This window comes from Hyla sarda, chromosome 5, assembly GCF_029499605.1.
Source record: "Hyla sarda isolate aHylSar1 chromosome 5, aHylSar1.hap1, whole genome shotgun sequence".
NCBI classification, from domain to species: domain Eukaryota; kingdom Metazoa; phylum Chordata; class Amphibia; order Anura; family Hylidae; genus Hyla; species Hyla sarda.
In genome coordinates, this window is record NC_079193.1 from 310,059,361 (window position 1) to 310,074,526 (window position 15,166).

At 44.0% G+C, this 15,166-nt stretch overlaps 1 protein-coding gene across 1 annotated transcript in view; it reads left to right on the top strand.

Annotated features, from left to right (window-relative positions):
- The window catches only part of CRISPLD1 (cysteine rich secretory protein LCCL domain containing 1), a 127,974-nt gene that overhangs the window by 85,819 nt on the left and 26,989 nt on the right, over positions 1–15,166 (top strand). The window contains exons 11-13 of the mRNA XM_056522174.1: positions 2,549–2,679; positions 5,291–5,334; positions 5,440–5,512. Coding sequence (XP_056378149.1) covers positions 2,549–2,679; positions 5,291–5,334; positions 5,440–5,512 — 248 coding nt within the window. The remainder of the gene's footprint in view (positions 1–2,548; positions 2,680–5,290; positions 5,335–5,439; positions 5,513–15,166) is intronic.

The following is a 15,166-nucleotide window of genomic DNA, read 5'->3' on the forward strand; positions in this document are numbered from 1 at the left end:
GAGGAGGGGGCGGGGCTTAATCTTAATCGCGGCGCCCGCACTCAGCCGTATTCGGGAACCGTATTTAATGCACGTCTATGAGCCGACCGGAGTGAACCGCAGCCTCCGGTCGGCTTCGTTTTCGGCCGTATGTGGTTTCCCGACCGCAGGCAAAAACGTGGTCGACCACGTGGTCGAAACCGCATAAGGCCGAAAACGAAGCCGACCGGAGGCTGTGGTTCACTCCGGTCGGCTCATAGACTTGCATTAAATACGGTTCCCAAATACGGCTGAGTGCGGGCGCCGCGATTAAGCCCCGCCCCCTCCTCCCAACCGTATACGGGAACCGTATTTAAGAAAACGTGGTGTGAACCCAGCCTAACCCAGTCATATCGGGTCGGTTCAGGCATGTATCTGAAGCCGGGAACCGGGGCTAATAGTGCGCTGCAGCAATCACAGTGAGGCACGCTATTAACCCTTTAGAACCGGCGTTCAAAGTTGAACGCCGCGTCTAAAACGAAAGTGAAAACTGCCTGGCTGCTCAATGGGGCTTATTGGGACCACCGCAGTGAAAATGCGGTGTCCCGATCAGCTGGGACAAGAGTGGAGGTCCTCTTACCTTCCTCCGGCGTGTCCCTTCGACGATTGATTGCTCCAAGCCTGAGATGCAGGCTTGAGCAATCGACCGCCGATAACACTGATCAATGCAAAGCTATGGCTTTGCAGTGAACAGTGCATAAGATCAGTGTGTGCAATGTTATAGCCCCCTATGGGAGCTATAACACTGCAAAAAAAATTGTTAAAAAAAAAAGTTTATAAATGTCATTTAACCCTTTCCCTAATAAAAGTTTGAATCACCCCCCCCCTTTTCCCATAAAAAAAAAACCATGTAAATAAATATAAACATATGTGGTATCGCCACATGCGTAAATGTCCGAACTATAAAAGTATATCATTAATTAAACCGTACGGTCAATGGCGTACATGCAAAAAAAAATTCCAAAGTCCAAAATAACGTATTTTTGGTCACTTTTTATATCATGAAAAAAATGAATAAAAAACGATCAAAAAGTCCAATCAATACAAATATGGTACCGCTAAAAACTTCAGATCACGGCGCAAAAAATGAGTCCTCATACCGCCCCATATGCGGTAAAATTGAAAAGTTTTAGGGATCAGAAGATGCCAATTTTAAATGTATAAATTGTATCAAACCTATATAAGTAGGGTATCATTTTAATCGTATGGTCCTACAGAATAAAGATAAGGTGTCATTTTTACCAAAAAATTTACTGCGTAGAAACAGAAGCCCCCAAAATTACAAAATGGCGTTTTTTCTTCAATTTTATTGCACAATGATTTTTTTTTCCATTTTGCCGTAGATTTTTGGGTAAAATGACTATTGTCACTGCAAATTAGAATCGTTGGCGCAAAAACTAAGCCATCATATGGATTTTTAAGTGCAAAATTGAATGGGTTATGGTTTTTAAAAGGTGAGGAGGAAAAAAGTGCAAAAACGGAAAAACCTGTGGTCCTTAAAGGGTTAACATTTCCTGGTAAGTTTTATCCTGCAATTCATGAACTATTTTAGTAGTTCTTCTCTGAACTCTCGCTAAAATATCTATATCCTTCTCGAGATCCTGTCTCTAGTACTGTGAACAATACTCCAAGTGAGGTCTCACCAGTGCTCTGTACAGCGGCATGAGCACTTCACTCTCTACTGCTGATACCTTTCCCTTTACACTCCTGAGCACTTCCCTTTCTACTGCTAATACCTCTCCCTATACACCCATGAGTATTTATCTTTCTATTGTTAATACCTCTCCCTATTCAACCATGAGCACTTCCCTCTCTACTGCTAATACCTCTCCCTTTACACCCATGAGCACTTTCCCCTTTCTACTGATAATACCTCCTCCTTTACACCCAAGCATTCTGCTAGCATTTTCTGCATTTTCTGCTCTATGAGCAGTTTTCTGGAATAATGACCCTAAATCCCTTTCCTCAGATACCGAGGTTAGGACTGTAGCACATAGTCTATATTCTGCCTGAGGGTTTTTACGTCCCAGGTGCATTATCTTGCACTTATCCACATTCAATTTTAGTTGCTGGAGTTCTGATCATCTCTCCAGTTTACTCAAATCCTTTCAAATCTTTGTGTCATCAGCAAAAAGGCTCAACTTGCCATAAAGACCTTCTGCAATACCACTGATAAAGATATTAAACAAAATTGGTCCCAGTCCAGATCCCTGAGGTCGCCACTGGTAACAAGACCTTGCTCTGAATATACTCCATTGACTACAACTCTTTGTTGTCTGTCACTGCCTAATCCATTCAACAATATGGGAGTCTAAGCTCAAATACTTCAGTTTATTGATAAGTCTTCTATGTACTACAGTATCAAAACCCTTACTTAAATAAGCGATGTCTACTGCACCTCCGCCATCTATTATTTTATCCACCCAATAAAAAAGATTAAAAAAATCAATAAGATTTAGTTTGACATGATCATATCTTGTTCATTTATGTCATTACAAAGTTTACTAAGACTTTTCTTTTTAATTTTCAGCAATCGAGTATATGTAAAGCAGCCATACATGCTGGTGTAATAGATAATGAAGGTGGATGGGTGGATGTTACTCGACAAGGGAGAAGAAATTACTTCATAAAATCTTACAGAAATGGAGTCCAGTCAATCGGGTGAGTTCCTCTATAAATTCCTTTTCCTAACAAAAACCATTTAGACCCTTTTCTGTTAATGTCTGTTATACTTACATATAGTTCCGACAAATAATTCATAAGCTTTTAAAGTTCAAGATTATGGATGGTTCTAGGCATTTTGTTCACTCAGGTTAATCCTACCTTTCTACAATATGATTAAGGCTACGTTCACACTGCTGTCCCCGGCAATGTGAAGCCCGTTATTTTAGGATCGAGAAAAGCCGGAGAAAAAATAGTGCTTGCACCAACTTTTTCTCAGTTTTTTCTCCCAAAAATAGAGAGTTTGACAGCCGAGTTTGCCAGAGCATACCGGCATTGTGAAAGGGGCTTATGTCTGGAATGAGTCTGATATGGAATTCAGTATAGTAGGGGAATACCTGGGCAATGGTCCCTGATGGGGCTTAAAGGAGTACTCCAGAAAAAAAAAATGTTTTAACCCCTTAAGGACCAAGGACGTACGAGTACGTCCTTGGTCCCGCTCCCGTGATATAACGCGGGGTCCCACGGTGACCCAGCATCATATCACGGCGGGCCCGGCGTCATAGTGAAGCAGGGACCCGCCTCTAATAGCGCGCAGCACTGATCGCAGTGCCACGTGCTATTAACCCTTTAGCCACGCGCTCAAAGCTGAGCCACGCGGCTAAAAGTGAAAGTTGTCGGTTAGCTCAGGGAGCTGTTCGGGAGCGCCGCGGTATAATCGCGGCATCCCAAACAGCTGTACTACAGGAGGAAGGTCTCTTACCTTCCTTCCTGCAGTCCGATCGCCGATTGAATGCTTCAAGCCTGAGATCCAGGCTTTAGCAATCAATCGCCGAAAACACTGATCATTGCATCTCTATGGAGATGCATTGAACAGTGTTAAAAATCAGTAAATGCAATGTTTGGGCTATAATATTGCAAATGAAAAGTGTAAAAAATCATTAACTCTTTGAATTATTCCTTCCCCTAATAAAAGTTTGAATCACCCGGTATTGCCGCGTGCGGAAATGTCCGAATTAAAAAAAGATACCACTAATTAAACCGCATGGTCAAAGTCCAAAATAGCGTATTTTTGGTAACTTTTTATATCATGAAAAGATGAATAAAAAGCGATCAAAAAGTCAGATCAATACAAAAATGGTACCGACAAAAGCTTCAGATCATAGCGCCCTGAACACGGAAAAATAAAAAAGTTATAGGGGTCAGAAGATGACAATTTTGAATGTATAAATTTTACATTTTCCTGCATGTAGTTATGATTTTTTTCTGAAGTAATACAAAATCAAACCTATACAAGTAGGTATCATTTTAACCGTATGGACCTAGAGAATAAAGATAAGGTGTCATTTTAACCAAAAAATGTACTACGCAGAAACAGAAGCCCCCAAAAGTTACAAAATGGCTGTATTTTTTCAATTTTGTCGCACAATGATTTTTTTCCCGTTTCGCCGTAGATTTTTGGGTAAAATTACTGATATCATTACAAAGTAGAATTGGTGGCGCAAAAAATAAGCCATAATACAGATTTTTAGGTGCAACATTTTAAGAGTTATGATTTTTTAAATGTAAGGAGGAAAAAACGAAAGAGCAAAAAACAGAAAAATGCCCAGAAAGTTAAATAGAGTTTTAAATTACTTCTATATAAAAATCTCAATCCTTCCAGTACTTATCAGCTGCTGTATGCTCCAGATGATCTGTGTAGTTCTTTACATTCTGACCACAGTGCTCTCTGCTGCCACCTTTGTCTGTGTCAGAAACTGTCCGAAGCAGGAGAGGTTTGCTATGGGTATTTGCTTCTACTGTGGACAGTTTCTGACTAGTGTTGAGCGGCATAGGCCATATTCGAATTTGCGATATTTCGCGAATATATGGACGAATATTCGTCATATATTTGCTAAATTCGCATATTTGTAATATTCGCGTTTTATTTTCGCATATGCGAAAATTTGTGTATGCGAAAATTACCATATGCGAAAATTTGCATATGCGAGAATTAGCATAAGTGAAAATTTGCATATGCTAATTTTTGCATATGCGAAAATGTGCACGCCAGTCTCACACAGTAGTATTAGAGCCTTCTTTACACCACACAAGCTGGAAGCAGAGAGGGATGATCACTGTGATGTGTACTGTGAAAACAAACAAAAAAAAAGAATATTCGTAATTACGAATATATAGTGCTATATTCGCTGATTAGCAACTGATTAGCAACTGACAACTAATAGACGTAATTTACAAATCTGAATAACTTTCTGAAACCAGTTAATTTAAAAACATTTGTTTTCCTGCCCTTTAAATGTCTCTGTGCCACATGTTAAGACAGCAGCATTTTATCTACTACATGGTAGGTGGGCATTTTAAAATTTAGAAGTGAGACCGAGGGGAGTCTTCTTGTTAGATACAGAATGTGAAGAAACTAGAAGGAACAGTTGCCCTAGAAACATATGATTCAGCAGGATATATTTTAGAACCTCACTGTTACTTCCACCACAAGTCTCTGACATTTGGAAGTTTGTAAGTTTATCATTTTGTTTGGCTCAAGTCTATTGTTTCTAATATTTAACAGTAAAATTGTCTATTACCTCTGAATATTAATGTCTTTATCCAACAGAAAATACCAATCTGCTAATTCTTTTACGGTCTCTAAAGTATCATGTGAGTATGTTAGTTAGGTATCAGTATTGCATGCAGTTCAACTAAATAAATGTAATATAGTGAATATATATGTATATATAATGTATTTATATATGCTTTATGCAGTTCAGGCTGTAACATGTGAGACAACAGTGGAACAGTTATGTCCATTTCAATCTCCAGCTTCGCACTGTCCAAGGTGAGATATAATATGTATTTCCTTCATACTCTTAATTGTGTTTTTAATTATTAGAATTGTAGAACTGTGGTTGTATAAAACCTTGAATAACACTGTAGGCTCAATTTAAATAAAAAAGGTCCTGATATTGTCATAGTCTAAAAGAGTGTCCTAGTGGCCTTTGGCCTGTATATGTACATTAGTATACAGTTAAAAAATTAATAAGGCATAATAAAGGAAGCTCCAATGAAATAACTGTTGATACATGGGGATTTATCATACATAGTCCTTGTATATATGGTAACTAGAGATGAACGGATTTTTGAAAATCTTCCCAAAAAATTTGGTTTGGTCCGAATTTATTTGCAGTAAATCACTATTAAAAATAGCTATTTCTGGCCTACAGAGAACCTCAATAAAGGTGTAGAAAACTTTGCCTTGCTGTATCACGCATAGGGTGTGTACTGGGTTAGTGAAATAATACTGTTATGCAGATCAGAGGCATCACTATTAGAATCACTGTAGTAGAGCGGCACAATGACAGAGCCTGGAGGTGGAATCAGCATGAGGAGACTATATAGTGGCTGAATGATACAGCGTGGAGGTGGCGGCAGCATGAGGAGAACATATAATGGCTGAATGACACAGCGTGGAGGTGGCGGCAGCATGAGGAGACCATATAGTGGCTGAATGACACAGCGAGGAGGTGGCAGCAGCATATAGTGCCTGAATGACACAGCCTGGAGTTTGCGGCAGCATGAAGAGACCATATAGTGGCTGAATGACACAGGGTGGAAGTGGCAGCAGCATGAGGAGACCACATAGTGGCTGAATGAAAGAGCCTGGAGTTGGCGGCAGCATATAGTGCCTGAATGACACAGCCTGGAGTTTGTGGCAGCATGAAAAGACTATATAGTCGCTGAATGACACAGCTAGTGCTACCGTAATTTTTTTTTAGGTAATATCCCAGCAGCATGATGAGACCATAGGGCCTCACAATCCGCCGTACCCTGCACACGTGGTATGCTGGAGGGGCACTGAGACTTGTCTGTGCAGTGGAGGCTGAGGAGACAGTGGAGGATGAGGAGGCGGAGTCGTACACTGTCACAGGACCAACTGCCTGAGGGCATGGAGACAGAAGCGGCGTGACCTCCCAAGTTGCTGTCATGGCTGTACAGGAACCACATATACCCAGTGGGCCGTAAAGGACATGTATTGTCCCTGACCGTAGTTAGAGCTCCACACGTCGGCACTGCCGTGCACTTTGGTACACACAGATAGTCTCAAGGACTGGCACACCTTCTCTTCCACAAAATTGTGCAGGGCTGGTACTGCCTTCTTCGCAAAGAAATTATAGCTTGACACCCTCCACCTCGGCTCGGCACAAGCCATCAATTCTCTGAAAGGTGCAGAGTCCACCACTTGAAAAGGGAGGGACTGCAGCACCAGCAACTTGGACAGGAGCACATTCAGCTTCTACACCGTTTTGATGAGTGGGCGCATACTGTTGTCTCTTGGACATGGCTTCACTGGTGGATTGCTGGTGAAATGACTGACTCAAAGTAGGAGGAGCAGGAGTTTCTGAAGCGACAGAAGATGAGTATGACACACAGCTTCCTTTGACTGAGTGGAGCCTTGGCTGGCTGAAAGAGGGAGCGGCGTGCCACTGAGTGATGCAGCAGGCTGGACCACCACATCGGAGTCACAGTTCTCCCAGACCGCTTTATGCTGACACTGCATATGTTGACACAGTGCCGTGGTGCCAACATTGGGACCCTAGCCATGCTTCACCTTCTGTCGACACATCTTGCATGTGGCCTTGTTAACCTCCTCCAGATGCTTGATGAAAATCTGCCACAGCGCCGAGTAGCTGATTTTCCCACCAACGGTCTGCACTGATTGACTGCTACTGCCACCGACTCCAGGAATCTGTTTTACTACCTCCCGGGAAGGTAGGCTGCCACTAAGCAGGTGGTCTACCTTGGGCACGTTTGGCTCCAGACTTTGTACTTCTGCCACCATGCTGACTGTCAACCATGCTACCACCTTGCTGGCTCAGCTGCTGCCTCACGAGCAACCTGCAACCCTTATCTCCTGATGATGATTAAGCCCCTTCTACACCCGGCTCCCAAGTGCGATCAGCTTCATCATCATCGAGTTGTGTCTGCACATCACTGATGTCCTCCTCAGGTTCCTCAACAGTGTCTGCTTCAGGAGCCTGAACACTCGCAACACAACCTCCCACGCCACTCTCCTCATCACTACATGCCCAACTAGCGGAGGAAGCGGCAAATGTCTCCTCCACTCCTTGGCTGGGCAGTAGCTGCTGACTGTCCTCTAGATCATCCTCACTAAATAGTGGAGCGGAACCCACAGGATAAGATACTTCTGTGTAGAAGGTGAATCGCTGCTGGAAAAAGCTTTTCTGGCCAACACACAGCACTGTCTGTCCCTATCTATATATGTGCAATGAAAGGCTGAAGTGACTGGCCGCAATATGGCTGCCGATTTATATAGGGCTGTGACATCACAGGGGTGACTGGCTGGTGATAGGCTGCATGTGATTCAGGGTCATCCCACCTACCCTTGTTCCCACCTTCCAAGGATTCCTTGCCCCATGTCCTCACATGTGGATCTGCCATTTTAGATGCCCTGGAGTCTGGACCGCACTAAATAGAGTTTAATTTGCGTGATGGAATCGAGGCGATATTCGCTTATGCTGCAAATCAAATTTTTTCTTGAAATTCGTATGAATTTGGATTCGTCAGATTCGATTCTCTCATTCCTAATTGTAATTATCCATGTACAGTGCATAAGGAAAGTCTTCAGACCCTCTCACTTTTTTCACATTTTGTTTGTCAGAAATTCCCATCATTAAATACTCCATAATGACAGTGACTATAGTATAGTGAGTACAGTACTCAAGTATTCAGACCCTTTTCTATGATACTTGGGGGAGGCTCCTCTCATTTCTCTTGCTCATCTTTGAGATCTTTCTACACTTTGTTTGGAGTCACCTGTGGTAAATTCAGGTTGTTTGACATGATTTGGAAAGCCACAGACATTGACTATATGAGGTCTCAAAGCTAACAATCCATATCAGAGCAAAATCCAGGACATAAAGAAGAAAGAAATTCTGCTGCATTGAAAGTTTCCTTAAGCACAATTGCCTTCGTAATTCTAAGGTTAATGAAGTTTGGAACAACCAGAACTTTTCCTAGAGCCGGCCTCACCTCCTTACTAAGTAAATGAGGTAGAAGGTCCTTTGTTAGAGAGGTAACCAAGAACCCAATGGCATCTTTGTCTAAGCTTCAAAGAACCTGTGTGCACATGGGTGAAACTTCCAGAAGGTCAAACACAACTACAGCACTCAAACAATCTGGGCATTATGCTTGAAATAAGGCTTTCGTGAATAAAATACACCTAAAAGCCCACCTGAATTTGCAAGAAAGAAGCAAGATTCTCTGGTCTGATGAAACTAAGTTTGAATTTCGGCTACAATTCTAAGTGTCAGGGCTAGAGAAAATCAGCCACTGTTCTTAAACTGTCCAATACCATCCCTGCAGTGAAGCATAGCGGTGGCAGCATCATGTGGGGATGTTTTTCAGAGGCTTGGGGAGACTGATCAGGATTAAGGTAAAGCTGAATGGAACAAAGTACAGAGATATTAATGAAAATCTGATCTAGAGTGCTCTGGACCTCAGACGGAGTCAAAGGTTAACCTTCCAACAAGACAATGACCCTAAGCACACAGCCAAGACAATGCTGAAGGGGGTTATGGACAACACTGTGAATTTCCTTAAGTGGTCCAGCCAGAGCCCTTGAGTGGTCCAGCCAGAGCCCTGACTTGAACTGATTTAAACATCTCTGGAGAGATTGAAAATGGCTTTAACTGATGGCTCCCATACTAAAGAGAATTCAAGGATCTGCATACAAAAAACTGCAGAAGATCCCCAAATCTGTGTGGCATCATACCCAACCAAGACAGGTGGCTGTGATTGCTGCCAACTAAGTAAAAAACACTGAATACTTATATCAATGCAATATTTTAGTATTTCCTGTTCAATAAATTGGCAAAGATTTCTGACAACCCGTTCTTATTTTGTTATTATGGGGGTATTGATTGCAGAATGATGGGGGGAAACTTGAATTTCTTTATTTTCTCTATTCTTTATTTTAGCACAAGGCCACAACATAACAAAATATGATAAAATTGAAAGGGTCTGACAACTTTCCAAATGCATTGTATGCAAAGTTGCATTATCTGATCTTTTCTAGGGCTTCTGTCTGGAAGCAGGTGACAAATCCCTATGTATAAGTTTCAACTGGGATATTTTGCAGCCTTTGTCAGAGGTTTAAGAGAAGGTCCAATAAATGGCCAAAATGGGATATCATTGTGGTCATAATAATGCTTCCATCATTGTCTTTGCTTGCCAAGACAGAATAATATATAAATAACATGGTGTATCCTCCAAGACATTGTACATTGTATACACAGCACATCCAATGGGCAGGAGTGGCCCTACGGGATCCTCCTGAAGACACAGAAACTGTCCTCAAAAAGTTTCAGTAGAGACATATTTTCCCATTGAGAATTAATGATGTGGCTATGTGCAATTCTAATGAAGTTAAGTCATAAATGACCTAATAAAAGTAATAGTGATATGACCTACTGTATGTAAACAATGATAATGTCATTTTATAATGCTTTAAGTGTACATGTTCTGTACAGACTGGTGGTGAGCATCAGTTTCCTCTTGTGGGTCCTCGGAACTTTATAACTAATAAATCAAATTGTAAGATAGATTTTTGCACTAAAAATTCCTAAAATAAAAATTCCTAGTGTAACCTAAATGATTACCCATAGGTGTGGATTATTACACCAGTAGAAAATTATGTTTTTATGTCATTTACAGTAAAGTCAGGGAATATTTTTGGGAAGAGTAGTCTACAGCAGAACAGAGACGTAATGAACGGCATCATTATTCAATCAAGAGAGGAAATTATCAGTGCTAAAAAGGATGAGATTTAGTGTATAGAGCCCCTGGGAGTGCAGTTTATGAGGTCAATTTCCCATAATGCTAAGCTGCCGGTAAGAGTTTACGCACAGCTTGAATAGTCAATTCAGTGTTCACATTTACAACTAGTTATAGCATTCCGTGCTAGAAATGTAATTACTGGTGAAAGCCGAAATCTTATCCGCTAGATCCTACAAAAAATAAAATTAAATATTATGTTACTCAATACCTAATCCTTACATGTATGCACATCTAATTTTAATGCCTCTATCACCTATATTTATTATAAAAATCCATCTTTTCATTAGCTTACAGTGTTAAAAATCCTCTCAGCGGAAGGGGCATGTCCTTCCCTTGTGGTGGTGGGAGGTGATTGATGTGTTTGCTCATGCAGCCTTGTCCATGAGTCATCTCATGTCAATGACTCATGGACAAGCCTGATAGTGATGTCGCGAACTTAAAATTTTCGGTTCGTGAACGCGAACTTCCGCTAAAGTTCGCTAACCGGCGAACCGGCCATTGACTTCAATGGGCAGGCGAATTTTAAGACTCACAGGGACTCTTTTTGGCCTCAATAGTGATTTAAAAGTTGTTTCAAGGGGACTAACACCTGGACTGTGGTGTGCCGGAGTGGGATCCGTGGCAAAACTCCCATGGAAAATGACATAGTTGATGCAGAGTCTGGTTTTAATCCATAAAGGGCATAAATCGCCTAACATTCCTAAATGGTTAAGAATAACGTGCTTTAGCCCCCTTTAGGCAGCACATAGAGCCCCCCTTTAGGCATCACATAGTTAGATCCCGCCTTTAGACAGCACATAGATTCCCCCATATTAGGCAGCACATAGTTAGAGCCTCCCTTTAGGCAGCACATAGAGCCCCCTTTAGGCAGCACATAGTTATATCCCCCCTTTAGGCATCACATAGTTAGATCCCCCTTTAGACTGCACATAGATTCCCCCATATTAGGCAGCACATAGTTAGAGCCTCCCTTTAGGCAGCACATAGAGCCCCCTTTAGGCATCACATAGTTAGATCCCCCCTTTAGGCAGCACATAGATTCCCCGATGTTAGGCAGCACAGTTAGAGCTCCCCTTGAGGCAGCACATAGTGGCATTTGAACCCAAGGCCCCAGCGCTGCAAGGCAGCAGTGGTAACCTCAGAGCCACCATGCTACCCTTAGCATACATCTAATATCCACGGTTGCTAAAATGGACAGAGATGTCAGCAGAGAGTACCAGAAAAATTAGGCATGTACACAGGCCTGAAAAATTTGCTATTGTTGCAGCTGCTTTTGTAGCAGCGGCTAGAAAAATTGCAGCACCACAACAAGTGCAGCAGCAGAGGCAAGAAAAATTAGGCATGTACACATGGATGAAAAATTTGGTATTGTTGCAGCCGCATCTGTAGCAGCAGCCAGAAAAATTGCAGCACCAGAAAAAGTGCAGCAGCAGAGGCCAGAAAAATTAGGCATGTACACCTGGCTGGAAAATTTGGTATTGTCGCAGCTGTAGCAGCGGCCATAACAATTACAGCCCCATAACAAGTGCAGCAGCAGAGGCCAGAAAAATTAGGCATGTACACATGGATGAAAATTTGGGTATTGCCGCAGCCGCAGCTGTCGCAGCGGCCAGAAAAATTTCTGTTTGTTTCGCCTGGCAGAAAGTGCCCTAAAACATTGCGGCTTGAACCCTAGTTAGTGGCGGATAAGTCACGAAAGTCATCCGGCATTCAGAGTTCAAATACAGCAGCGTGTGGACCATTTTTAGCCCAAGGCAGCTCATCTGATCAGGCCTTGTTCAGTCAAATGTATCGCCCAGTGTCAGACCCTTCAGGATCCATCCCTCATTCATCTTAAGAAAGGTGAGGTAATCCAGACTTTTTTGACCAAGGCGACTCCTCTTCTCAGTGACAATACCTCCTGCTGCACTGAAGGTCCTTTCTGACAGGACACTTGAAGCGGGACAGGCCAGAAGTTCGAGCGCAAATTGGGATAGCTCAGGCCACAGGTCAAGCTGGCACACCCAGTAGTCAAGGGGTTCATCGCTCCTCAGAGTGTCGATATCTGCGTATAAGGCCAGGTAGTCTGCTCAAGTCGTTCTCTGATGGTGGACCCCGAAGAGCTGTGGCGATGCGTAGGACTGAAAAAGCTCTGCATGTCCTCCAGCATGTCTGTACAGCATCCTGGCCTTGCCGGCATGTTCGTGGGAGGAGGATTACTTTCACCTCTTCCCCTGTTAGATCCCTGTTGTGCTGTGACATGACCCTTATGAGCTGTGTACAGCATACTTCTTAATTTATTTTGGACCTGCTGAATCCTTTCTGCCTTGCTGTAATGCGGTAACATGTTAGGCACTTTATGTTTATACCGGGGGTCTAGTAGCGTGGACATCCAGTACAGGTTGTTCTCCTTCATCCTTTTTATACGAGGGTCCCTCAACAGGCACGACAGCATGAAAGACCCCATTTGCACAAGGACGGATGCCGAGCTACTCATGTCCTGTTCCTCGTCCTCAGTGATGTCAGGGAAGGTATCATCTTCTTCCCCCAGCCATGTACAACACCACAGGAACCAGATAGGTGACAAGGAGCACCCTGGGATGCCTGTTGTGGTTGGTCTTCCTCCTCCTCTTCAAAGCCACATTCCTCCTCACTCCTCTTTCTCACAATCCTCTTCCAGCGTTGCCGCAGGTCCAGCAAGCGATGCTGATAAGGCTGTTTCTGGTGGTGATGGTGTCCACAACTCTTCCTCTTTACACTCATCTACTGCCTGATCCAGCACTCTTCGCAGGGCACGCTCCAGGAAGAAAACAAACGGTATGATGTCGCTGATGGTGCCTTCGGTGCGACTGACCAGGTTTGTCACCTCCTCAAAAGTACCATGAGCCTACAGGCATTGCGCATGAGCCTCCAGTAAAGTGGCAAAAAAATTCCCAGCTCCGCAGATGATGTCCTAGCACCCCGGTCATACAAATATTCGTTGACAGCTTTTTCTTGTTGGAGCAGGCGGTCGAACATTAGGAGTGTTGAATTCCAACGTGTCGGGCTGTCGCAAATCAAGCGCCTCACTGGCATGTTGTTTTTCGCCGCTGGATATCTGACAAGTGCGCCATGGCCGTGTAGGAATGCCTGAAATGGCCACACACCTTCCTGGACTGCTTCAGAACATCCTGTAAGCCTGGGTACTTGAGCACAAAGCTTTGTACAATCAGATTACACACGTGCCATGTACGGCACATGTGTCAACTTGCCCAACCTCAATGCCGCCAACAAATTTGTTCCGTTGTCACAAACCACCTTGCCGATCTCCAGTTGGTGCGGAGTCAGCCACTGGTCCACTTGTGCGTTCAGGGCCGACAGGAGCGCTGGTGCGGTGTGACTCTCCGCTTTGAGGCAAGTCAACCCCAAGATGGCGTGACACTGCCGTATCCAGGATGTGGAATAGCACCTGGGGAGCTGGGGGTGCCGGTGATGTGGAGCAAGACGCAGCAGTGGAAGAGGACTCAGACGAAGATGCTATGGAAGAGGATGGAGTAGGAGGAGTAGAGGAGGTGGCAGCAGGCCTGCCTGCAAGTCGTGGTGGTGTCACCAACTCCTCTGCAGAGCCACGCATTCCATGCTTGGCAGCCGTCACCAGGTTTACCCAATGCACAGTGTAGGTGATATACCTGCCATGACCATGCTTTGCAGATCAGGTATCAGTGGTCAGATGGACCCTTGCCCCTACACTGTGTGCCAGACATGCCATCATTTCCTTTTGCACAAAGGAGTAAAGGTTGGGGATTGCCTTTTGTGCAAAAAAATTTCGGCCGGGTACCTTCCACTGCGGTGTCGCAATGGCTACAAATTTTTTAAAGGCCTCAGACTCCACCAGCTTGTATGGTAAAAGCTGGCGGGCTAGCAGTTCTGACAAGCCAGCTGTCAGACGCCGGGCTAGGGGGTGACTTTGAGACATTGTCTTCTTGCGCTCAAACATCTCCTTGACAGACACCTGACTGTGGGCAGATGAGCAGGAAATGCTCAAGGCGAGAGACAGAGAGGCGGATGGTTGAGAGGGGGCAAGGAGGGCAGCAGTGGTTGACGTGGCTGAAGATGCTGGACCAGGAGGAGGATGGTGGCTTTGACTTTGTGTGCTGCTTGTACTGACGTGTTGATCCCATAGGCGTTTGATGTGACATCATGTGCCTTCGCAAAGCAGTTGTGCCTAGGTGGGTGTTGGACTTCCCATGACTCAGTTTCTTCTGGCATAGGTTGCAAATGGCCTCGCTGTTGTCAGAGGCAGACACACAAAAAAATGCCACACTGCTGAGCTCTGCGATGATGGCATTCTGCTGGTGGCAACAGCATGCGTTGATTGGCGTCCCGTCTGGCTGACCCCTGGTGCCGATGCATGCTGTTTGACTGTGCCACTAGCTCCTTGCGACGACCTCCCCCTGCTTCCAACTAGTCTCCTCCTCCTCTCTGTCTCCCCATCTGAACTTTCCCCCTCTTCTTCTCTTCTAGCGGGCACCCACTTGGCATCCACGGGCACATCGTCATCATCAACACCTTCACCGCTATCTGACACCTCAAGAAAGGAAGCAGCAGCGGGTACAACATCATCATCACACCGTACGTTTGTGTGTAATGCTGCCTGACTGAGACATATCCCTGTTAG